The sequence below is a fragment of the Oncorhynchus gorbuscha genome, linkage group LG16, assembly GCF_021184085.1.
Source record: "Oncorhynchus gorbuscha isolate QuinsamMale2020 ecotype Even-year linkage group LG16, OgorEven_v1.0, whole genome shotgun sequence".
Classification (NCBI taxonomy): domain Eukaryota; kingdom Metazoa; phylum Chordata; class Actinopteri; order Salmoniformes; family Salmonidae; genus Oncorhynchus; species Oncorhynchus gorbuscha.
In genome coordinates this window covers 67594744-67621472 of record NC_060188.1, presented here as the reverse complement: position 1 = coordinate 67621472, position 26729 = coordinate 67594744, and the positions used below count along the sequence as shown (strand labels likewise).

General features: G+C 39.9%; 2 protein-coding genes across 5 annotated transcripts in view; one reads left to right on the top strand and one right to left on the bottom strand.

The window, feature by feature from the left end:
• The window catches only part of LOC124000086 (connector enhancer of kinase suppressor of ras 2-like), a 42937-nt gene extending 33993 nt beyond the window's left edge, over positions 1 to 8944 (top strand). For all 4 annotated transcript variants that reach the window (XM_046306211.1, XM_046306210.1, XM_046306209.1 and 1 more), the window contains exons 21-22: positions 7436 to 7635; positions 7740 to 8944. In XM_046306211.1, the coding sequence (XP_046162167.1) occupies positions 7436 to 7635; positions 7740 to 7787 (248 nt within the window). In that variant the 3' untranslated portion in view covers positions 7788 to 8944. The remainder of the gene's footprint in view (positions 1 to 7435; positions 7636 to 7739) is intronic.
• A 14906-nt stretch (positions 8945 to 23850) lies between these two features.
• On the bottom strand, positions 23851 to 24773 carry LOC123999797 (olfactory receptor 52D1-like). The gene has a single exon (XM_046305820.1). The coding sequence runs from the start codon at positions 24742 to 24744 to the stop codon at positions 23851 to 23853; it is 894 nt and encodes a 297-aa protein (XP_046161776.1). The 5' UTR covers positions 24745 to 24773.
• Positions 24774 to 26729: the final 1956 nt, after the last annotated feature.

The following is a 26729-nucleotide window of genomic DNA, read 5'->3' as shown; positions in this document are numbered from 1 at the left end:
AGAGATGACCAGTTTACAGAAGAGTGATGTGTCCTATAAGGAGCATTGGTGGCAAATCTGATGGCTGAATGGTAAAGAGCGTCCAGCCGCTCGAGAGCACCCTTACCTATAAATTACGTCTCTGTAATCTAGTATGGGTAGGATGGTCATCTCAGTCAGGGTTAGTTTGGCAGCTGGGGTGAAAGAGGTGCGATTACGATAGAGGAAACCAAGTCTAGATATAACTTTAGCCTGCAGCTTTGATATGTGCTGAGAGAAGGATAGTGTACCATCTAGCCATACTCCCAAGTACTTGTATGAGGTGACTACCTCAAGCTCTAAACCCTCAGAGCTAGTAATCACACCTGTGGGGAGAGGGGCATTCTTCTTCTTCTTCTTCCTTTGTTTTGGAGGTGTTCAGAACAAGGTTAAGGGCAGAGAAAGCTTGTTGGACACTAAGAAAGCTTTGTTGTAGAGTGTTTAACACACCATCCTTTGAGGGGCAGAGCTGAGTATAAGACTGTATCATCTGCATATAAATGAAGGAGACAGCTTCCTACTGCCTGAGCTATGTTGTTGATGTAAATTGAGAAGAGCGTGGAGCCTAGGATCAAGCCTTGGGGTACACCCTTGGTGACAGGCAGTGTCTGAGACAGCAGATGTTCTGACTTTATGTCATGTTCTGACCTTTATTTCCTTTGTTTTGTCATTATTTAGTATGGTCAGGGCGTGAGTTGGGGTGGGCAGCCTATGTTTGTTTTTCTATGATTTGGGGATTTCTATGTTTCGGCCTAGTATGGTTCTCAATCAGAGGCAGATATCATTAGTTGTCTCTGATTGAGAATCATTCTTAGGTAGCCTGGGTTTCACTGTGTGTTTGTGGGTGTTTGTTTCCATGTCTGTGTTTTTCACCACATGGTACTGTTTTGGGTTTCGTTCATTCCACGTTTATTGTTTTTGTATTCAGTTGTTCATGTGTACTATTTCTTATTAAAAGAACCATGGACACTTACCACGCCGCATATTGGTCCTCCGATCCTTTTCACTTTATACACTGCACTCTTTGAGAGAGGTAGTTAGCAAACCAGGCCAAATACCCCTAAGAGACACCAATACACCTTAGCCGGCACACAAGAATGGAATGGTCTACCGCAGTGGTTCCCAAACGTTTTATAGTCGTGTACCTCTTCAAACTCCAACTGTGTACCCCCTCTAGCACCAGTGTCAGCTCACTCTCAAATGTATTTTTTTGCCATCATTGTAAGCCTGCCACACACATGCACACTATATGATACATTTATTAAACATAAGAATGAGTGTGAGTTTTTGTCACAACCTGGCTCGCGGGAAGTAACAGAGCTTTTATAGGACCAGGGCACAAATAATAATATAATAATAATAATCAATAATTTTGCTCTTTATTTAGCCATCTTATATATAAAACCTGATTTGTTCATCATTGACCACCGGTTAATGAGAATGGAGTGATTTGCCAAGGCAAGAAACTCTGAATGCATCCCTATCCAGAAATCTGGCAGTGACTTCTGATTAAATTCAAATTTCACAGAACTGCTTGTTGCAATTTCGATGAGGCTGTCTTGTTCAGATATCGGTAAGTGGACTGGAGGCAGGGCATGAAAGGAATAATGAATCCAGTTGTTTGTGTCGTCTGTTTCGGGAAAGTACCTGCGTAATTGCGCAACCAGCTCACTCAGGTGCTTCGCTATATCACATTTGACATTGTCCGTAAGCTTAAGTTAATTTGCACACAAAAAATCATACAATGATGGAATGACCTGTGTGTTGTCCTTGTTAATGCAGACAGAAAAGAGCTCCAACTTCTTAGTCATAGCCTCAATTTTGTCCCGCACATTGAATATAGTTTCGGAGAGTCCCTGTAATCCTAGATTCAGATCATTCAGGCGAGAAAAAACTTCACCCAGATAGGCCAGCCGTGTGAGAAACTCGTCATCATGCAACCGTTCAGACAAGTGAATATTAGGTTAAGTAAAGAAAACTTTAACCTCTCTGGTACAAGTGGGATGCACCAAATTCAAAAACAACAGAAATCCTATAATTAAAATTCCTCAAACATACAAGTATTATCCACCATTTTAAAGAGAGAACTTCTTGTAAATCCAACCACAGTGTCTGATTTAAAAAAGCTTTACTGTGAAAGCACACCATGCGATTCTGTTAGGTCAGCACCTAGTCACAGAAAACCATACAGACATTTTTACAGCCAATGAGAGGAGTCACAAAAAGCAGAAATAGAGATCAAATGAATCACTAACCTTTGATGATCTTCATCAGAATGCACTCATAGGACTTCATGTTACACAATACATGTATGTTTTGTTCGATAGAGTTCATATTTATAACCAAAAATATCAGTTTACATTGGCGTTATGGTCAGAAATGCATTGTCTCAAACAAACATCCAGTGAAAGTGCAGAGAGCCACATCAAAAAGCAGAAATACTCATCATAAACATTGATAAACGATACAAGTATTTAACATATATTTAAAGATAAACTTCTCCTTAATGCAACCGCTGTGTCAGATTTCAAAAAGGCTTTACGGAGAAAGCACACTTTGCAATTATGTTAGGTCTGCACCTAGCCACAGAAACCCATTCAGCCATTTTCCAGCCAAGGAGAGTGTCACAAAAGTCAGAAATAACATTAAAATTAAATCACTTACCTGTGATGATCTTCATCTGGTGGCACTCCCAGGTCTCCATGTTAGACAAATGTTTGTTTTGTTCGATAATATCCCCCTTTATGACCAAATACCTCCTTTCTGTTTGCACATTTTGTCCAGTATTCTGAATGCTTAAGGCGTGTGCACTAAGTCCAGACAAATGTTTTTTTTTAAGTACAATAAAGTTAGTAGAAACATGCCAAACGATGTTTAAAATAAATCATCCGGTTGTTTTATTCATAAATAATCAATAATATTTCAACCGGACAAAAGCTTTGTCAATAGAAAAGGAGAAACAAGAAAGGTGTGTTCCCGATCAGGCTGATGAATGGAAATTTCCACTGGCCAAAGATTGAAAGTGCTGTATCTCCCTCATTTTTCAGAGTAAAAGCTCGAAACAATGCCTAAAGACTGGCCACATGTAGAGGAAGCCACAGAGCCCGCGAACTGGGTCGTAAGTCTTTGTATGGTGGATAGGCTTTCAATGGAAAAACAGCCTTTCAAAATAATAGTACTTCCTGGTTGGATTTTCCTTGGGTTTTCGCCTGCCATATCAGTTATGTTATACTCACAGACATTATTTTAACAGTTTTGGAAACTTTAGAGTGTTTCCTATCCAAATCTACTAATTAAATGCATATCCTATCTTGGATGAAAAGGTGCCCATTGTAAATGGCCAGCTCCTCAGTCTCAGTTGCTAATATTGCATATTATTATTAGTATTTGATAGAAAACACTCTGAAGTTTCTAAAACTGTTTGAATTATATATGTGAGTATAACAGAACTTTTACAAAATTATCCGGTTGGAACGTTATTCAAGATACAGTATATGTAAACAACATTCTAAAGATTGATTCAGTACATCGTTTGACATGTTTCTACTGACAGATACAGAACTTTTGGACATTTCGTCACGTTATAGTGGACGCACTTTGTGACGTTGGAATTATTTACCAAACGCGCTAACCAAAGTAGCTAATTGGACATAAATAACAGACATTATCGAACAAATCAAGCATTTATTGTGGACCTGGGATTCCTAGAACTGCATTCTGATGAAGTTCATCAAAGGTAAGGAAACATTTATCATGTATTTTCTTGTTTAGGTTGACTCCATGGCGGCTAATTTGGCTTCTGTTTTGAGCTCCGTCTCAGATTATTGCATGGGTTGCTTTTTCCGTAAACGTTTTTTGAAATCTGACACAGCGGTTGCAGTAAGGAGAGGTATATCTATAATTCCATGTGTATAACTTGTATTATCATCTACATTTATGATGAGTATTTCTGTTGAAACGATGTGGCTATGCAAAATCACTTGATGTTTTTGGAACTAGTGAATCTAATAAGCCAATGTAAACTCAGATTTTTTTTACATAAATATGAACTTTATCAAACAAAACATGCATGTATTGTGTAACATGAAGTCCTATGAGTGTCATCTGATGAAGATAATTCAAGGTTAGTGATTCATTTAGTCTCTATTTCTGCTTTTTGTGAATGCTATATTTCACTGGAACATGGCTGTGCTTATTGTGGTTTGGTGGAGACCTAACATAATCGTTTGTAGTGCTTTTTCTGAAAAGCATATTTGAAATCGGACACTTTGGTGGGATTAACAACGAGAATAGCTTAAAAATGGTATGAGACACATATATGTTTGAGGAATGTTAATTATGAGATTTTTGATGTTTTGAAAATGGCGCCCTACACTTTGACTGGCTGTTGTCAAATCGCTCCCGTTAACGGGATTGCAGCCATAAGAAGTTAACAAAGTTAACCATTTTCACAATCGTGTCCAAAACATCTTTCAGGCTGTCAGGCATTCCCTTGGCAGCAAGAACCTCTCGATGGATGCTGTAGTGTACCCAAGTGGCGTCGAGAGCAACTGCTTGCAAGCGTGTTACCACTCCACTATGTCAACCTGACATGGCTTTTGCGCCATCTGTACAGATACCAACACATCTTGACCACCAAAGACCATAAAGCTGTCCAGTACTTAAAAAATATCCTCTCATGTTGTCCTTGGTTTCCAGTGGTTTGCAGAAGAGGATGTCTTCCTTAATTGACCCCCCATAAACGTAATGGACATATACCAGAAGCTGTGCCAAGCCTGCCACATCTGTTGACTCATCCATCTGTAATGCATATAATTCACTGACTTCTATGCAAAGCAGTAATTGTTTCAAAACATCTCATGGCATGTCACTGATGCGTCGTGAAACAGTGTTGTTTGATGAACTAATTGTCTATATAGTTGTTTTGGCCTTTTCCTCCAGCATTGTCCCAGCCAAATCCAAGGCAGCAGGAAGAATTAAGTCTGTAGTATGGGGCTTGCCTGTCCTAGCCACTCGGTAGCTCACCATAGAAGACACTTCTAGCCTTCTTACAAATGGTATCTGTTGCTTTTATACATGTCTTACTACTCAAAAGTCATTTTTATTCTTGCTCAAAAAACTCCCATGGCTTATTTTTCAAATTGTCATGTTTCATTTCTAAATGTCTGAGCAAGAGTGAAGGTTTCCTGCGAGAGAGTAACGGTTAATGTGATTGGATGTTAATTATTAGACTCGGATAGCTGTATTTCACATTATGTTATTTCGCTGAACACTAGATGGTTTAATTTTATTTTTGGCAGTGAAACGAGACTACTCAGGTGAGAAAAAAAACTCACCCAAATGTATAGCCTCGTTGGAAAATATAAATGTACTGTTTGAAAATGTTTTTCATAAATAATAATAATAATTTTTCATGTGAATCTAATTTTTATTTGGCATACCCCCAACGGCATTGCTCGTACCTCTGGGGGTTTGGAAATACCTGGTCTACCGTATCAAAAGCTTTGGCCAAGTCGATAAAAATAACAGCACAACATTGCTTAGAATCAAGGGCAAAGGTGACATCATTGAGGACTTTAACATTGCGGTGACACATCCATAACCTGAGTGGAAACCAGATTGCATACCAGAGAGAATAATATAGACATCAAGAAAGCCAGTCAGTTGATTATTGACAAGTGTTTCCAACACTTTTGATGAACAGGGAAAAATAGAAATAGGCCTATAACAATTAATATTAGCTTGATCTCCCCTTTAAACAAAGGGTGAACCGTGGCTGCCTTCCAAGCAATGGGAACCTCCCCAGAGAGAAGAGACAGGTGAAAAAGGTCAGAGATAGGCTTGGCGATTATAGGGCCAGCAACCGTAAAGAAGAAAGAGTCTAAACCATCTGACCAAGATGTTTTTTGGGGGTCAAGTTTAAGAAGCTCCTTTAGCACCTCAGACTCAGTGACTGCCTGCAGGGAGAAACTTAGTAGCGGAGTGGGGGAAAAATATGGAGGAGCATCGGGGCTAGTCGTATTAGAAGGGGTGAGAGATGAGGAAATGTAAAAGGCACATGACAGCCCGCTTGGAGTTAGCCAAAATGAAACCAATATTGAACTCTTTGGCCTGAATGCCAAGCGTCATGTCTGGAGGAAAGAAAGCACCGCTCATCACCTGGCCAATACAATCACTACGGTGAAGCATGGTGGTGGCAGCATCATGCTGTGGGGAAGTCCTTCAGTGGCAGGGAATGGGATACTAGTCAAGATCGAGGGAAAGATGAACAGAGCAAAGTACAGAGAGGTCCTTGATGCAAACCTGCTCCAGAGCACTCAGGACTTCAGACTGGGGCGAGGTTTCACCTTCCAACAGGACAATGAGAGCCAAGACAACCCAGTGGCTTTGGAACAAGTCTCAGATTGTCCACGAGTGGCCCAGCCAGAGCCCGGACTTGAACCCGATTTAGCATCTCCGGAGAGACCTGAAAATAGTGAAAATTGTGCAGCGACGCTCCCCATCCAACCTTACAGAGCCTGAGAGGCTCTGCAGAGAATGGGAGAAACTCCCCAAATACAGGTGTGCCAAGCTTGTAGCATCAAACCCAAGATGATTTGAGGCTGTAATCGCTGCCAAAGGTTCTTCAACAAAGTACTGAGTAAAGGTTCTGAATACTTGTGTAAATGTGATATTTCAGTTTTTTATTTGTAATAAATTTGCAAACATTTCTAAAAAACTGTTTTTGCTTTGTAATTACGGGGTATTGTGTGTATTTTGATGAGGGGAAAAAACAAATGAATCAATTTTAGAATAAGTGTCACGATTTCTTCCGAAGTCAATGCCTCTCCTTGTTCGGGTGGTGCTCGGCAGTCGACGTCGCTGGTCTTCTAGCCATCGCCGATCCCTTTTTCATTTTCATTTGTATTGTCTTGTTTTTCCACACACCTGGTTCTCATTTCCCTCATTATGTGTTGTGTTTTTAACCCTCTGTTTCCCCTATGTCTTTGTGTGTTATTGTTTATTCTGTTTCATGTTATGCGCACGTTAGTCTGTTGTGCTGGGTTATGTTAACCCAAATTGTTATTTTGTGTTTATTTTGCCATGTGCTTTTTGTTTGTCTAAATAAAAGGCTCCGTTGGCTACCCAATATCTGCTCTCCTGCACCTGACTCCCTTACAGCCATTTACGCATACCTGACAATAAGGCTTGTTACGTATCAAAATGTGGAAAAAGTGAATACTTTGAATGCACTGTATGTAAAGGATAACATGGGAAATTCCACAGTAGCAGCCTACCGTGTGTGTGTTGCCTGCCCTTGAGGAAGTGCAATGCTGTGCTGAGATCTAGATTCACATGTATGTTGTTGTTGTTGTTTATGTGGTGCAAAATAAAACAGCACATGAATAACACGTATGGTGAATCTGCTTGTCCTCAGGCTGCGAGCGGGAGGGACGTCCTCAGGCTGACTCTTTGGGGGACCTGTACCGGGCCCTGGAGAGGGCCAACCTGTCCTCCATAGGCGATCACCGGCCCTCCTCCCGTCTGGAGTACAAACGCTCCTTCGTCCGCCGCGTCAACGACCCACTGCTCAGTGAAAAGCTGCACCGTCTCCGCATCCTACAGAGTGCTCTCAAGGTATGAGAGGACCTATAGAATATAGTGTATGTACAGTGTGTGTGTACTGTGTAGTGTATACAGTGTATTACCTCTTAAATCGTACTCTTCTCTCCTCCTGACAGAATGTTCCTCTTCAGGACTCTGACCCATCGTTGGGGTTTTTAGGATAGCCTATGTGGAACAGACCATGGACACAGCAGCGCCATTACAGTCATCCCATACATCCTGCCAAGGGACGTGCCCTTACTGCCCTACCCCAGACATCCCCTCATCCCTGGAAGACCATAACAACCAGTGTTACACCCCTCTCTTTCTCTCTCTCTCTTTCTCTCTCACGCACTCACTCAATCTCACTCTCTCTGCATGCCCACATCTGCTTCTAAGGACCTTTCCTCATGCAAAATAATTTGTTCAGTGAGCAAAATAACGATAACATATTAAATAGATGGGATGACTAATTATCCAAGTTTGCATCATAAAATGCGTGCAATGCATGTTCACACTATTTACTTAAACTCTGGTTCAATAATAGTCTTCTTCTCATTGACATTGTTAATCCTTTGATGCGTACAATCACATATTTTTGTGATCATTGTTGAATGGTCCCTGCAGCGTGCGATCTCAAATACGTGATTGGAACAGTAGTAACATAATGTATGATGCAACAAACGCGTCTAAACACCATTGTTGTCTGAAAAGCATCAAAATATTTTTGTTGTATTGATGGAAAATAAAGTTCTTAAACTTTATTCCTCAATTTTATATTTTATTGTAAAAGATAAATGCGAACTTCATCATCCAAGCATCACACGGAACACATACACAGCCAAACTCATTTCATAAACCAGTCTAAATAACAGGTTGCGCTGACAAAAAAATTAAAATGAAGTTAGTGACCTAACAGCTAGACTAGTTTACAATGTACCACATCTCTGGTGAGCATGAGACTAACACAATGTTGTTTAGAAAAGAAATGCGTGTTAGCTATGCTAACAGCTCAATTCTTTAAGATGGCAGCCATGTTGGTTTACGTTTGACAAGCAAAAACTCTCTAATCCCAGAATGCTATTCACTATAAAACGCAAATAAACAAAATCAAAGATTGCTGCGCTTATTGCCTGAAAAATATTCACTTAGTTTAGCCACTTTTCAGCATATTACAAATTGTTGATGTACTTGTTACAGTGTATACAAGAACTGGAGCACATGACTTGACAAGTCATTAACCATTTCTGACAAATCACAAAGCAAATAAAGGTTTTTACCTCACAGAGCATCACATCAAATACAAGCCTACTGCCTAGCCTAACCATAGTGCAAAACCTAAACAGGGATGAGGGTTTGTGGGGGGGTTCCTTTCATTTGTGGGGGGTTTTCAAATCCATTGGGGGTAGAAATGGGGGAAGGTATCTTGTGGGGATATGATGCAGGAAATACTACTATGATGGGGGATTTATCAATAAATGGGGGGCAAACACAAGAAGGTTATATGCTAAATAAAAATAAACCCCCTGGAAAGAGGGATCGGAGCTGGTAACCCTGAGGTACCAAAGTTACAATCTGATGCCGCGTTCAAGACAACTGGGAACTCAGGAAAAAAGTTTTGAACGGTTATCCAATTCGGAATTCCAACTTGGGAACTCGGGCCTCTTTCTAGAGCTCCAACTTTCTGACCCAAAGATCATTGATGCCATGATTTTGCCTATTTTTTTTCAGAGTTCACAGTTGTCTTGAAAGCACCATAAGTCAGTCGAGTTGTTATAACATCTTTGGTCTGACAGACGCTAACGTGTCAAACAGAATGTTCACAAACATGGCGCCACACATAGCCGGCAAATAGCTTAGCATTAGCTCATCATAATCAGTACAACATTCAAGTATTTTACACGCATCATATGTGTCCATTACAATCTATGCAAGAATCGGAATACATTATTTGTCACCAGTACTTGAAAACATGTTAACAAAAGAGTAAACACATTATGATCCATACAAATATCTTGATCGTGATGTGTGTTTTGTCCTATATTTGTATTACATTTAAATTGATTTTTAATGTCAGCCCCCGTCCCCGCAGGAGGCCTTTTGCCTTTTGGTAGGCTGTCATTGTAAATAATAATTTGTTCTTAACTGACTTGCCTTGTTAAATAAAACATAAATAACATGCCCAAAGTCCAATTTGTAAGACAAAGAACCATGAAGACAATGTGGGCCCCAGCCAGAAAATGTGCTGGAGGAAAACGTTTGTGCAAGGCCTGTTCTGACGAGAGATGCGCAATGTCTTGGGCTCAAGTTGAAGAGAGAAGTTTGTCTGCTCAGTAAAGCCTCAAAGATAAATTGTCAGCAAGAGGGAAATGGGCTACTTCTTATGCAAATTAACGAGGAAGCGAAACACACCTCAATCCAAACTTTTGTTAGAAAATAAAACTTGTTTGAAATTATTTTGAAATGGACAAGTCGAAACATACCCTATTGATAATTAGCAGGCAGCGTGCCTTGGTTTGAGGGCAGCGCAGGTAACTGTCCTGTTGTGTAACATTCACATTTTGGAACAGTGAGAGCATTCTGACATCACGCTCATGAAAAAACTCACGCAGGGGCGACAGTTAGAGATATTTGGAACTCAAGTATGAAAAGGTTAAAGAAAAGTTACAGCAGAAATTGCACTGGAGAATATAGTGAGGCCAGGATTTAATCAGATCAGCGTTAACCCACGGTAACCGACAAATGCATGGCTTAACCTTTCTGGCGCAGGCTTTCCGCTAGCGACCCACCTGGACAACATCCGGTGAAATTGCAGAGCGTGAAATTTAAATGACAGAAATAGTATTATTTAACTTTCATGAAAATACAAGTGTCATACATCAAAATAAAGCGTAACTTCTTGTTAATCCTGTGTCAGATTTCAACAAGGCTTTACGGCAAGAGCACATGATGCGATTATCTGAGGACAGCATCCCAAACACAAATGCATAAAAAATCCAACCAGACAGGTGCGCCACGAAAGTCAGAAATAGTGATAAGATAAATGCCTTACATTTGAAGATCTTCTTCAGTTGGCACTCCAAAAGGTTCCAGCTACATCACAAATTGTCCTTTTGTTCGATAAAGTCCTTCTTTATATCCCCAAAACTTGCTTCATTCAATAATCCACCGGTTTCCCTCCTTCACAATGAATACACAATTAATCCCAAACGTTACCAATAAACTTCTCCAAACAAGTCAAACAACAACTTAGAAAGGCTACACATTCTAGCTATTTTTTCCAAAAACAAGCCTGAAACTCTTTCTAAAGACTGTTGACATCTAGTGGAAGCCCTAAGAACTGCAATCTGGGAGATTTCGCCTCATTTCGCCTCATATTAAAAATTATAGCTATTATAAACAGTGGTAAACTGAGTCTTCTTTTTTGTTGGGATGGTTTGTCCTTGGGTTTTCACCTGCCATATCAGTTCTGTTATACTCACAGACATTATTTTAACAGTTTTAGAAACTTTAGAGTGTTTTCTATCCAAATCTATATATATGCGTATCCTAGCTTCTGGGCCTGAGTAACAGGCAGTTTACTTTGGGCAAGCTTTTCATCCAGACGTCAAACTACTGCTCCCTAGCCCCAAAGAGGTTTAAATATTGCTTTCGTCTAGGCGGTGGAAGATGTAACTGTGTTGGAGCTGTCAAAAGCAATATTTAGCTATGCGTTTGTCACTACCGAGGTTAGCGCTGATCTGATTGAATCCTGGTCTGTGTTTGATGGTATTTTTTGCACAGTTCATTGTTTTGTATGAGGAAAATGTCACGTTATGTGTCTTTACGCCCATCTCCCTCCACCTATTTCAGAGGCTCTTCAACACACATACATCTCACTCTGGGTTTCTGTCCACCCCATCTCGTTGACTCACTCACTCTCCCACTCGCACTCAGAACATTGTCTGTGGAGGAATGTATTGTTTGATTTATTTTTCTAGAAGGCAACCATGACATCCACAGCCTTTTCTGGTTTGATGATATTGGATATTTCCACCCATCTGAAAGACTGCATTAGTGGGGCGCCCTTTAACTCACTGCTCATCTGCATGGCCATGTTAGAATCTTCTGCTTCTGTACAGTACTGTCTGTTCTGAAGACTATGCCAGGGTTGTGCACAGTATCACTACAATTAATCTTGATCCTAAATGAACTATAATAAGCAATTGTATTTTTGATGTCTACAATGTTTATGTTATGCATGTGTGAATGGTAAATGAGTATGTGCTGTATGTCTGTGTGTTATGAGAGTGTACAGTATGTTAAGCGTATATATTTATTTCATAAACTGGATATCACGCAACTGCTATTTCAGCACAAAATGCAAGGAGATTATCTTTCAACTTCAGTGTTGTGCCTCAGAGATTCTGAAAGAATTAACACTCCAGGACTGGGTGAACATAGATTATGGCTGCAGGGTGGAATTTCTCTCTTATAATAAACAGAAACTGGTGCACAGAGAAGAGGACTGGCAATAATAAACCAGTACTGTAAATTGTGAAGCATTGATCAGAAACACGTGTTTATTTTTGTATGCATGCTATCTATCCAAATGTTTGTAAATGGTTTTGTATTCCGAGGTGTGTGTGTGTGATCTGGAAACTGCTGGTGTGAACCCATCGTCCACATTGTGTTTCAAAGAAATATTTTACATTTTAAGTAAAAGCGACAGGAGAAAGTGTTTGTTTTTGAAGTGATCTCTGCTAAAAGGTAAATAACTGTATTTATAAACTGTTCAATGTTTGAGCATGCGTTGTATAACTTAAACAGAATACCATGCCATTTGAAATATATGGAAGTTGCACATGTTTGCCGTATTGTGGCTAATTTACTTTTTTATTCAATAATAATAAACAAAGGCTTGTCCATCTCCAGAACTCTCTCTTAATGATGATTCCTCCATTTCAAATATTTTCTTTGTTGCTCTATTCCTGATGAGGGGACAAGGGCGGATTGGCCATCAGGCAATTATTTCAAATGCCAGATGGGCTGGACCATTTTTTTTGTTTGGTGTAAAAAAAACGAATGTAAAAGATGACGTGGCCAGCGGCCCATGGGCCTGTTAATTTGTCATTTTTTTACTTGATTTTTTTGCTGCAATTTCTCTGTTATACTGATCTATAAGGAGCCTTTGGCTGATGATGGTCATGCAAACTCACATTCTAAGTCAAACGTGGCATCAGCAAAGAGACCGGCTCTTCTGACTCTATCATCAGTTAGACAGCTAAGATCACGGATCGTAAAAAACGGAAAGGGTGCCTATAAAAGTAGAAAGACCACATTCTAAATTGTCACCTCATCTCATGGGTGGATAACAGTGCATTAACCTCATGATTCTTGTAATGGAAGTGTGTCCTGCTCCAGTGCCTGTTTTGTTGGGGCCTGCTGCTGTAATGAGCGAGCCATGCGCTTGTGAGGGAAATGTGTTCTTATCGTATAACGTCTCAAAATGAAGTTTCATCCCCTTGTCCCTGTCGAATAGTGGAGGGCCTCAGCTTTCTGTAGCTATAATTTATATTTCTCAACTCTCAATATTCAGATCAATAGCAACAATTTTACAACCAAGGTATTTTTTAAGGCTTTGAGATATGAAGCGGCGTGCACGAAATGCATATCCGCCATTGCGAAGGCCTATAGGCCTATAGGTCTCATGGGTAGAAGCCAACAAATGCAAAGTTTTTTTGGGACATTAAATTGACTGTTGGATGAATAAATGGCTACTAGCACTGGGTAGTATATTTATAGTTAGCGATCTAGTTAATGTGTTTTGAGTTTTCACTTCCTCAAGTAATTCATTTCTATTCAACAAAAACGATCTGGAAATTCTGGAGTCCTATTTTGAAAGTAAAATAAAGCAACTATAGTCTAACCGTCATCCCAAATGTCATGACAATCACGTGATTGAATTGCACAAAACATCTTCAGTTGTGCATTCCTGCTTTGACGTGTTGGATGAAACAACGTATTTCTTGAATACCTCAGTAGGCTATTTACTACACTTAATAAAGCACTATGAATGATTTAAGATTAATGTTCCTGATGATTACTCATGATTTGGGTCTGACCAAATCATGGGCTGGTGCCACTAACTGGAAAAGCTAGTCGCATCAGGAGAAAATGTTAGTCTGGAGCCATGTCATAGTAATTAACGCTTAGGGCTCTATTCAATCCGTATTGCGAAAGTTCAGATTTACAACGTCATTGAAATTGAAAGGCAATGTTCCTACTTTAGCAGAGACTACATTCACGGTAAACTCTGCATATGTCGGCTCAATCGGAAATTACCTTCACATTTCTATTGCGGAATCTGTAATGCATCAGCTTTACAGATTGAATAGAGCCCTTAGGGTAGGTGTGGATTCAGGGGAACACATACTGTATGACAGGTACTAATGTGCATAGTGAGTCTGTGGCGCGTGCAGGAATGTGGGCTGGTGTCGATAAAATGCCAGGGTGAATTCTTGTCCCAGATTGTAGAAGATAAATAAATCGTTTCCTCTAAAAGTTTCTCCCTCAATGTTGGATGGTTCTTTATATCAGCAGTGAGCATTAATAAGTACCTCTTACCTGTAAACTCTTATGTGGATACGCTTTTGAAAAGCTCCGAACATTCTCTATAATATCCATTTAAAGACAAGAGAAGGGAGAAGCTTCAACATGGCTGTCAGCTTATAAGGAGGTTGATGAATGAGGTAGTAGCAGCAGCAGCCGGATGGGACACCACAGATCAAATGTAACGAATATCAACAGGAGATCATCTCATGATCTGGGATGAAGATCAACCCCAGCTCATTATACACTAACTCTTAACTACACAATACAAAAGTATGTGGACACCCCTTCAAATGAGTGGATTTGGCTATTTCACCCACACCCGTTGCTGACAGGTGAATAAAATCGAGAACACATACATGCAATCTCCATAGACAAACATTGGCAGTAGAATGGCCTTACTGAAGAGCTCAGTGACTTTCAAAGTGGCAGTGTCATAGGATGACACCTTTCCAACAAGTCAGTTCATCAAATTTCTGCCCTGCTAGAGCTGCTCCAGTCAACTTTAAGTGCTTTATTGTGAAGTGGAAACATCTAGGAGGAACAACAATTTGAAGTGGTAGGCCACACCACTCTATTCTAGACGATTCTGTGCTTCCAACTTTGTGGCAACAGTTTGGGGAAGGTCTTTTCCTGTTTCAGCATTGCAATGCACAAAGCAAGATCCATACAGAAACGGTTTGTCGAGATCGGTGTAGAAAAACTTGACTGGCCTGCACAGAGCCCTGACCTCAACCCAATTGAACACCTTTGGGATGAATTGGAATGCTGACTGTGTGCCAGGGTTAATTGTCCAACATCAGTAATCAACCTCACTAATGCTATTGTGGCTAAATGGAAGCAAATCCCTGCAGCAAAGCAACATCTAGTGGAACGCCTTCCCTAAAGAGTGGAGGCTGTTATAACAGTAAAGGGGGACCAACCCCATATTAATGCCCATGATTTTGGAATGAGATGTTTCGACGAGCAGGTATCCACATACTTTTGGTCATGTAGTGTACCTAGCTCAATGCAGAACAATATTCTTAACCTGCTGGTCTTGAATCCAGTTTGGATTCCAATAGATTTGAACATATGCATTTATAAGTCTGCTCCACAATGCATAGTTATTACACTTGTCATTACATACATCAACTTACACAGATTGCATGAATAACACACTGAACACACAAATCAACTTGCTTAACGGTATGTTAAACAAAAGGGGATGTCTAACCATGTCACATCCAATCAGTAGCGGTGCGTGGGTAAACTCACTGGGGAAGCCAATCCAGAAAATCAGCCATATTACAATCTATGTGTTGCGTTGTTTGATCTACAACCTGTTCGCTCATATGCCTTGACACCGTGATACAGAATATAGGCCTAAACCCGAGGCAATAAGAAGACACAGTGGCAGAATACATTCAACCACACATTTGTTTCATTACAAAACCGGAGAGAGACATCTGTCTGGTGAAGTCTACAAAACATATTGCATGTAACAAACAGTTACATGACCTACAGCATGGTCAAGCAAGGTAATGTTTCCAATATTTTCGGACTGCTAAACAATTATTGATTTAGAACCACAGTTACCGCTATTGTGAATTTTTCAGTGCGTATGTGGCAATTATTTATTTCAGAAGGAGCCAGCAAAACTGGTTCACTCTATGTGCTCTATGTCATTGGACTCCATGAGACATGCATGTGGTTATTCTTGTAACTGTTATGGCCAACTATGGTTTCACCTCTTGGGTCTTTTCCTGCTGACTCCTTTCAGAGGTGTCAGCAGGATAACATCTATTGGTTATTCCTGTAGAGTGCCAAGGTCTGTTGCTATGGTCCTACATACTTGAAACTATTTCTGTGACTCTACAGGTTGCATCTCCTAATATGAAGGCAATATGATAACTGTGGCTAAATGCCAGAGGTGATAAGCCACTAAGAGAAGTTACTATGAGTATGAAGTAAGGAGGACAAATGTATAAGTAGTTTGTGCCAATACTGAAAGGGAGTTGTTTTCATGATTCCAGCTCAGGCTTTTATTATGAAGTAATAAAACGTCTATTTGAACTTACATGCTCCGGTATTTGTGAAATATGATTGACCAAATATTTCCATGACACCGCAAGTCGCAAATAAAACAGGAGCTGCCTCCATTTTTCCAGCACCATTTGAATTTCAACATTTCAACATCATCTAATCACATATACTTAGTCTAATACAGTTACAACTAAAAAATACCCAAAAATATTTTTGGGTCCAATCCACGTAAGCTAAATATGATGTGGCTGTCCATGGTACTGATTTGTCTGCGTGCAACTAGAAAAAGCATGTTGACACACCTACTTGAAGAAAAACACCAATGCCATCCTCCTCTCTTTCATGTTGCCGAAACAGTCTATGACTCTGTCATACATTACACGCTTTTAGTTTTTGTAGTCCTAGACTACCTGGCTAAAATGCTTGCTTGCTAGCCTAACTACCTTTCATGGGCAACGATGCACCAGGCTAGCTATTTAACATTAGCATACCACATGTTGAACTTCCATCCTCTCAGTCCAGGGGCACAATGTATGAATTAATGGTTGGATCAGAATCACCGTTATAATCATTGGCCAGGACGGAGAATTAAGTAAAACCAGTGGTGGAAAAAGGGGGTTTCCAGTTTGCACATAGTCCAGTGTACTGTAGTTCTTTGAGAGCCATCACTGTGTCGGCCTGAGGGATATTTTGAAGTTTTCTGTCACCTCTGTCTGCACAGGGCCACACTAAATACAGTAAAGTGTGTTTAGGGTGGTGGGTATTGAGTTTCTGGTATACAGGCTCCATGGCCATGGCATTACTCTCATCATGTCTTACTTGAGTAATATTTGAACCTTACCTGAGAAGCAGTTAATGGCATCCACATGGCAACACACCACAGATCTCCATATAACCTTTGACCCTACCAAGGGTTGAGGAACAACATACATACACCAGAATTCATGATACATTTTTTTTATTCTGTCCTGGTTAAGATAGATTATCGTCATTCTAACACCACGTTGCAGACAAGCAGTGAGTAGTGTGAAGCGGGTCATGTTTTCAAATTTTATTTTGAACTTTGGTCCCGGTTGCAAGTTCTTTAGTAACTTGTTATGATATAGGTGGAAAGTCTTGTTAATTGTGTGGTGATGATGAAAGGGTTGTGAATAACAGTGGCCTTGGTGCAGCAACACGTTACTACAGTCATAGTTACTCTAACACCAATTAGAACCCAAACTGGTCTTGGCAACAGTGCTAAGGGAATTGGGAATTTGGGAGGAGAATTTAAGATGGGGCCATTGTTTGACCAGGAGGAGAATATAGCCAATAATGATGAGGGGTAAGACACTGTGGACAGTGTACTGTTGGTGCTCCTTCCTTTGTTCTCTTTAGTCTATGAGAAGTGATGAGCCATTTACATGACAGGGTCAATAATGGGATGCCTTGATACATCAACAACAAGGTACAGAGAAACCATCCGTTGATCACATTTTCTTGCTGACTTCACTTCAAATGCTAAATCTTTTAATGAAATGTATGTGCTTTAATTCCCCCATATACACAGCTTTGAGCAAAGACAGAAAACCACTGTCTAAAGAATACTGCTGGAGAACTATTGGGGGTCAGTTGAAAAAAGTGATTTCTTTCTTTTAGATTAAGTCACTGCTCACTGTTGTCATGATAGGTTGAAATATGCACTAAAGCTGCACTAATATATGTTTTCTTATTTTGGTTGCAGGTATTGATTTAACCTCCCAAGTGCTGGAATGGGAATGGAATTTGGAACCTTCAGAAATGTCTCCCATTCAGAATTGTATTTCATTGGATTTACAGTGCCTTGCGAAAGTACCACATCGACCATGTTTTACACTCAGTTTCAACCTGCTGTTCAAATTGATCATCACAGTGTGGTGAGTTTTAAAGGCATGATACTGTTTTGATGATAAGTGACTGATGTAGCTCAGTTGGTAGAGCATGGCGCTTGTAATGCCAGGGTAGTGGGTTCGATTCCTGGGACCACCCATACGTAGAATGTATGCACACATGACTGTAAGTCGCTTTGGATAAAAGCATCTGCTAAATGGCATATATTATTATTATTATTATGTGATTTCCGATTGCATTTGCATTGATGTCAGTGGTTAGAGGGACAATAGAGCCCTGAGTACCAGGCCATTAGGACTTGATGGTCGTTAGCAAGTTGTGTAATACCAATTTATGTCCAGAGTGCATAGGAGGAGATTACCGGTACTCAACAGTCAAGTGGAATTATACTACGGTCATGATTCATGACTGCCGGTGTGGCAGTAATACGATCCCCGCAACAGCCCTAGGCGGGGCCGTACCCTAGATCAGCACTCCTACTCTTGTGGCGCATGTCCATACAGGATTTACCTCAGTGTTTTACCCAAAAGGATTTTGATTATGCAGAGAACCACCGGCTGTATCACATCCAGCCTTAATTGGGAGTCTCATAGGGGGCCCACAATTGGGCCAGCGTCGTCCGGGTTTGGCCGGAGTATGCCATCATTGTAAATAAGAATTTGTTCTTAACTGACTTGCCTAGTAAAATAAAGGTTAATTCTGCTTGAAAATCTATGGCAAGAGCTGAAAATGGTTGTCTAGCTATGATCAACAGCCAATTTGACAGAGCTTGAATAATATTTTAATATAATAAATATAATATATGCCATTTAGCAGACGCTTTTATCCAAAGCGACTTACAGTCATGTGTGCATACATTCTACGTATGGGTGGTCCCGGGGATCGAACCCACTACCCTGGCGTTACAAGCGCCATGCTCTACCAACTGAGCTACAGAAGAATTAAAGAATAATTGTATTGACTCGGGGTTGTGATAGATCGGTTAAATGCATATATTTTCTATTTGATATTAATGGTAACAATGAATATTTAACTAATAGTAAGACATTTCTGTCCTACTACGCCCCTCTAGTTCCATGCAGCTAATCTGGGCGTATGGTCACTGGAGATGGCTTGAGCTGACAAATGAGTTAAGTCAAAACTGTAACTCGGCCACTCAGGAACATTCACTGTCTTCTTGGTAATCAACTCAACTGTAGATTTGGCCTTGTTTTTTAGCTTATTGTCCCGATGAAAATTGAATTTGTCTCCCACTGTCTGTTGGAAAGCAGACAGAACTAGGATTTTGCCTGTGCTTAGCTCTATTCTGTTTCTTTTTATCCTAAAAAACTATCTAGTCCTTGCCAATGACAAGCATACCCATTACATGATAAAGCCACTATTATTCAGTGATGTTATATGTTGAATTTGTCCCAAACATAACACTTTGTATTCAGGACATTAAGTTAATTTCTTTGGCACACTTTTGCAGTTTTACTTTAGTGTGGTATTGCAAACACGACACATGATATTGAATATTTTTTATTCTGTACAGGCTTCCTTCTTTTGACTCTGTCATTTAGGTAAGTATTGTGGAGTAACTACAATGTTGTTGATCCAACCTCAGTTTTCTCCTATTAAAACTATTTCTCAGTTTTCTCCCATTAAATTATGTAACTGTTTTAATGTCACCATTGGCCTCATGGTGAAATCCATGAGCGGTTTCCTGCCTCTCCAGCAACTGAGTTAGGAAGGAGTACTGTAGCTTTGTAGTGACTGGGTGTACTGATACACTATCCAAAGTGTAATTAATATCTTCATCATGCTCAAATGATAAAGTATGCTTTCAAAAGATTACACATCTGTAACGTGTATGCTAGGAGTCGGGAAACAAATTTAATGAATAAACGAACATGGACAAAACAATAAACATGAGTAGCGTATAGACATGAAACACAGAAAAAATAACACCTAGGGAAAGAACCAAGGGGAGTGAAATATATAGGGAAGGTAATCAGGCAGGTGATTGAGTCCAGCTGAGTCTGAGGCGCTGATGCACATAACGATGGTGACAGTTGTGCATAATAATGAGCAGCCTGACGACCTCGAGCGCCAGAGAGGGAGTATACGTGACAGTACCCCCTCCCTGATGTTCAGCTCCAGCTGCAGGACGCTGACCAGAGGGACGGTCCCGAGGACCAGGAGCTGGCCGGTCGCTTCTGCTGAGGCGCGGGGGCCTGATGAGGCTTGTTGCTTCCCTTTGGTGAGGCGTTATTGATCCTGTTCCAGTATGTCTGTACACTACTATTGTTCCTTGTGTTATTTATTATTCCCTGAACTTGCTTCCTGACTCCCAGCGTACACGTTACAAGCATCAGGGAGTGTTTTTTGTTTTTTGTTAGTGTATGTGACGTCAGGTCCGGGTGCCGCAACTGGGGATACCTCAGCTGGATCGTCAGGCTTCCATGCCTCAGCCGGCTTGTCAGGTTTACAAGACCCGGTTGACCCATCAAAAGTCTGTTGCCGTGTCTACTGAGGATGCCTCAGCTAGCTCGTCAAGCTCCCATGCCTCAGCTGGTGTGACAGGCTCCCAAGACTTGTTTGGCTTGGCAGGCTCCCCGTGCCTCAGCCGGTTCGTCAGGCTCCCACGCCTCAGCGGGCTCGTCGGGTTCCCACACCTCTGCCGGCTCGACAGGTTCCTGCGCCTCAGCAGAAGCGACTGGCCTGCTCCTCGGGACCGTCCCTCTGATTGGCAACCTGCGGCTAGTGCCACGCATCACGGAGGGGTACTGTCACGTATACTCCCTCTCCGGCACTCAAGGTTGTCAGGCTGCTCATTATTACGCACCCCTGTCACCATCATTACGCGCATCAGCACCTCCTCAGACTTTCCCTAGGCTTTATTGTCTGTGTTTCATGTCTATACACTATTTGTGCTTTTTATTTATAATACCGCCGAAGGAGACGGCTGCCGTTTTATGATCCCGTAACCAATTATGCTGTTGTTTTTCACATTATTTGTAACTTATTTTGTACATAATGTTTCTGCCACCTTGTCTTATGACCGAAAAGAGCTTATTGATATCAGGGCAGCGATTACTCACCCCGTACTGGAGGAATTCTTCTTCAACGAGTCGGACGGGAAAGATTTACTACTTCGGACATCCGACAGGGTCCTCATCCCCGCCATTCGCAAGAGGAAAAGATGGAGATATTGTGGACAACAGTCCGGGTGCCTTGTAAGGACCCGTCGCTGAGAGGGAAATCTACCTTCACGACCGGAAGGTCCGTGGGGCGACGCACACTTGGCCTAGCGTCGCCCGGGTTAGGGAGGGGTTGGCCGGTAGGGATGTCCTTGTCTCATCGCGCACCAGCAACTGTGGCGGGCCGGGCGCAGGGCGCGCTAACCAAGGTTGCCAGGTGCACAGTGTTTCCTCCGACACATTGGTGCGGCTGGCATCCGGGTTGGATGCGCGCTGTGTTACGAAGCAGTGCGGCTTGGTTGGGTTGTGCATCAGAGGACGCATGACTTTCAACCTTCGTCTCTCCCGAGCCCGTACGGGAGTGGTAGCGATGAGACAAGATAGTAGCTACTAAAACAATTGGATACCACGAAATTGGGGAGAAATGGGATAAAATTAAAAATAATAATAATAATAAAGACATTAAATCACAACAAATGTATGTATATATATATATATATATATATATATATATATATATATATATATATATATATATATATATATATATATATATATATATATATATATATATATATATATTAATGGCACCTGTTTGAACTTGTTATCAGTATAAAAGACACCTGTCCACAACCTCAAACAGTTACACTCCCAACCTGCAGAGAGCTGGGACCAAAGTAACCAAGCCTACCATCAGTAACACACTACGCCACCAGGGACTCAAATCCTGCAGTGCCAGACGTATCCCCCTGCTTAAGCCAGTACATGTCCAGGCCCGTCTGAGGTTTGCTAGAGAGCATTTGGATGATCCAGAAGAAGATTGGGATTATGTCATATGGTCAGATGAAACCAAAATATAGCTTTTTGGTAAAAACTCAACTGGTTGTGTTTGGAGGACAAAGAATGCTGAGTTGCATCCAAAGAACACCATACCTACTGTGAAACATGGGGGTGGAAACATCATGCTTTGGGGCTGTTTGTCTGCAAAGGGACCAGGACTACTGATCCGTGTAAAGGAAAAAATGAATGGGGCCATGTATCGTGAGATTTTGAGTGAAAACCTCCTTCCATCAGCAAGGGCATTGAAGATGAAACGTGACTGGGTCTTTCAGCATGACAATGATCCCAAACACACCGCCCGGGCAACGAAGGTGGCTTCGTAGGAAGCATTTCAAGGTCCTGGAGTGGCCTAGCCAGTCTCCAGATCTCAAACCCATAGAAAATCTTTGGAGGGAGTTGAAAGTCCGTGTTGCCCAACAACAGCCCCAAAACATCACTGCTCTAGAAGAGATCTGCATGGAGGAATGGGCAAAATACCAGCAACAGTGTGTGAAAACCTTGTGAAGACTTATCCAAAACGTTAAACCTCTGTCATTGCCAACAAAGGGTATATAACAAAGTATTGAGATAAACTTTTGTTATTGACCAAATACTTATTTTCCACCATAATTTGCAAATAAATTCATTAAAAATCATACAATGTGATTTTCTGGATTTTTTTCTTCTTATTTTGTCTGTCACAGTTGAAGTGTACCTATGATGAAAATTACAGGCCTCTCTCTATCTTTTTAAGTGGGAGAACTTGCACAATTGGTGGCTGACTAAATACTTTTTTGCCCCACTGTATATATTGATTGCAATATTCCCGAATGAGTGAGCGTTCATGGGCAAAGGATTAGCATTTCAATCAATTTAATTATTAACTGTGTAGGGATTTTTTGCGCCCTTCTCAGTCCACACCCACTTCCCTTTGTCTACCAAGTCGCCATATTGGCTTATCCCACTAGGGAACATCACCTATCATTTCATTGGAACCATATCTACTGCTTGTTTGTTTGTTTCTGCATTTCTGTGATTTTTTAGTTCGTAAATAAATGATTAAGACAATTGATGTATGGATGATTCATAGTGCAGGCTGGGTTCGTGCAGATAACCAACGATTTACACGTTCGGAATTAGACTAATGTGAGGTAAAGAATAATTGATCAGATATTAAAATATCTGAAGAGTTTTATATTAGGAAAAGTATAACTTTGGAATCTGAAGATTTTCCTAGTTAATAACATTTACATGATTAGTTTAATCACGTAATAATAGTTAGAGAATTGGTTTGATAAAATTACAGTCTTCAGTTTAATGATGCCAAAGACACGTTGCATATAAATGATCAACTAAAGGTCTTTTCATGAACATTTTTAAGGGCAGCTCTGGCACAGCTTTTCCTTGAGGGCAAAACCTCTCAGGCCTCAAATAGATTATCAAAATTGGTTAAGGTTAGAGTTTGGGATTGGCTTAAGTTTACGCAAAAGGAAATCGATTGGCAACCATGTGTTTACACACTCCAACATCACCCTTGAGCCATCTCCTTCAAAAGAAAAATGTCATTCCATGATTATGTATTTTATTATAAAACAGCATTAAGAAGATGTTCTACAGTTTATTACATTTCATAGATTGTTAGATATATAATATCTATGTTATATGTACAACCAGTGTAATCTATACTATTACTTCAACACAATACAAACATGACAGGTCATTTGAGAAACATGTACAATGGAAATCAAATCAACAGCCTTGGCTACTGTATTGACAATATCCTATTCTTATTATAACAAAGTCTCAACAGCTTCACTCTTATGGCTTGAATACTTAACCCATAGATTGCTGGATTAAGAATGGGAGGGAATATCAAAAAGTAAAGTGACATAAACACTTGAGTTCTGTAAGGTAAATGGCTTGTGTCAAATCGGCTTTGCAATATTTCAAAGTAGCAACCCACAAAGTAGTTGATAACAGCAAACAGGTGTGGAGTGCAAGTTCGCAGTGCTTTGAGTTTGGATTCTTTGGAAGATAATGCACAGACTCTCAGGACATGTGCGTATGAATAAATTATCATAACTAACTGTGGTACACTATACAAAACCACAGACATTAATCCTATTATGTTCACAACAGACGTATTTGTACAGGAGAGCTTTATAAGTGAGTAATTGATGCAGTACAATTTATCTATAGTTTTATCACAAAATCTAAGTTGAAGAGTTATAATGAAAAAGATGAGAAATGCTACCAAAGGGTAAATCCAGGTGAATGCTACAAGTTTATACACGTTTGTCAGAGACATGATGGTATGATACCGTAGTGGATGGCATATAGCAACATACCTATCATAAGACATCACTCCTAAAATTGTAAATTCAACAATAGCATATGTATGTATACAATAGATCTGTGTTCGACAGCTTGCTAGAGATACCTCACTAGGGTGGGAAGCTACATTTTTCAACAGTGCTGGCAGCAACGCAGTGCTACCATAGAGACCATTTGCTGCCAAGTTACACACCAGGAAATACATTGGTTGATGCAATGTTTTCTCAGTGTAGATTACTCCAATTATAATGACATTTTCAGCAACAATTGCAATGTACAAAATAAGGAAAATGCTGAAGTACAAATACTTAAGATCCTCCATTCCAAAGTATGCAGACAGTATGATGGATGATACTGTTGATGAATTTTCCATCACCTGAAATGTATTTCTTCAAATACTGTAAGAAAATAAATGCCTAGATGTTAGAGGTAATGTCCTAAATGTAGCTAATTTTCCATCACCATAAATGTCTTGTTTTTATGATATGCTATATGTGAAGTAATAAGTAGGGGAGACTGGGGACAATTGTTTCACAGGTCAGTTGTAACAGGCATACATAACTCAAATTAGAAACGACTGTTATTCAATAGTATGATCCATGGTTATATCTCTCATGCCTAAACATATTTGTATTTTTATTGTTAATCCATACATTTTGGGGGGTTTTATTGACAAAACATTTGAGGCTAAAACAACTATATATTTTTGTCACCTTTCTTTTTTGTATTATTAACCTGTGAAAGATCATGTGTTAAACATATATAATTTTTATGATATAGTAAGAAGGGATTTTGATAGGTATAGTTGATGACAATAATTATCGTTGTATTTTCTCATGACTAGAGGCTAAAGGCTCCTATGCTTGTGTTAAATTGTAAGGTAGTGTTAGAATTTACCCCTTACATAAAGTTTTATAGTATATAGACACATTCACAAATTTATATCAAATTGCACTTGTTAACGTCAACAAACAAACAAAAAAACATTTTTAACATTTAAAACAAAATATAACATTTTGGCAACTAATTTTATTGCCAATACATGCCTAAAAGATCATATGAAAATATTGTATGTCAATTTAATATATTTTCATCAAATATCAGTTTCAAATCATAACATTGGTGAATTACCCTTCATGTACACCATTAAAGACAGTTACAACTGACTCCTATACTGTTACTATCTTATTGGGGTTATATGAGGTTTTTCAGACTTTGGGTCATAAGGCAGAATTGTGACAAGTTCACATTCAGCATAGGTCTCTAAATGGTACTATTAGTTAGCAGACAAATCTACATTGTTTTGTGTGAATATTACACAGTGTGTGAATAAATATATTTAAAAATTCAGCTCTTGCAATTTCTACCCTGTAGCACAATTTTGTAGACAGAAATTAAACATGGGAAACATTAAAATCATTCACCTTTGTACTTGTATCTCCCCACCAGTAGTATGACCTGAATTGTAGAGCTTATGAACTCGTTAAATCTGATCTCGTTAAATCAGGTCAGGTGGTCTTCACGGCACACCAATGATGAGACTGAAAATCCCTTTAAATTTCCTTAATCAGTGTGAAAACTGGAAGTTCTGTTTCGGGTTGAAACTGGAAAGAAAATCCTTAATACAATTTAATGGCCCCAGTGAAGCCCCACTGTTGATTAAAATGAAATGATCGTAACTAAATCAAACAGATAAAAAGTGAATACATCAACACAAATTCATCCAATGAAGGCCTTTTAAAATGAACTATTTCAGTAGAAAACAAACAGATATTCAGAATATTCATAAATAAATAAAACATCATTGTTAATCTGATTTACCTGTTTCTGAGAGTCCCTATCTATCCAAGCCAAACACTCTTCTCCAGGTTGCCAAAAGTATAACATTATGATATTTTTGCGCACGGCTTTTGTAGACTACATGATGGGAATCACAAGGTAAAAAACAACAACATGGTGATGTGCATGATGGGAGTATAAGGTCAGAACATGGTGATGTCACCTATTTGTCTTGCACATTTTACTGACATCAAGTACCATCCTACAGGACACCAGCTGTAATTTGCATGTCCCTAGACAGCCCATGTCAATTACAATGGTTTTCCAAAACAAATTAACAAATGATGTGGGCAGATTTGTTCAACATTTAACTGTGTAATAAGTACAACAACACAGGCGTACCTTTTAGTTCGAGTTTAAGTAATTTGTTTCCTATATTTTTTTATCCTAGCTTGTTGCACAATTGTAAAAGAATTTGCACTGCTTTTATAGACATTTTTACAATCACATAAAAAGGGTCAATCTGCA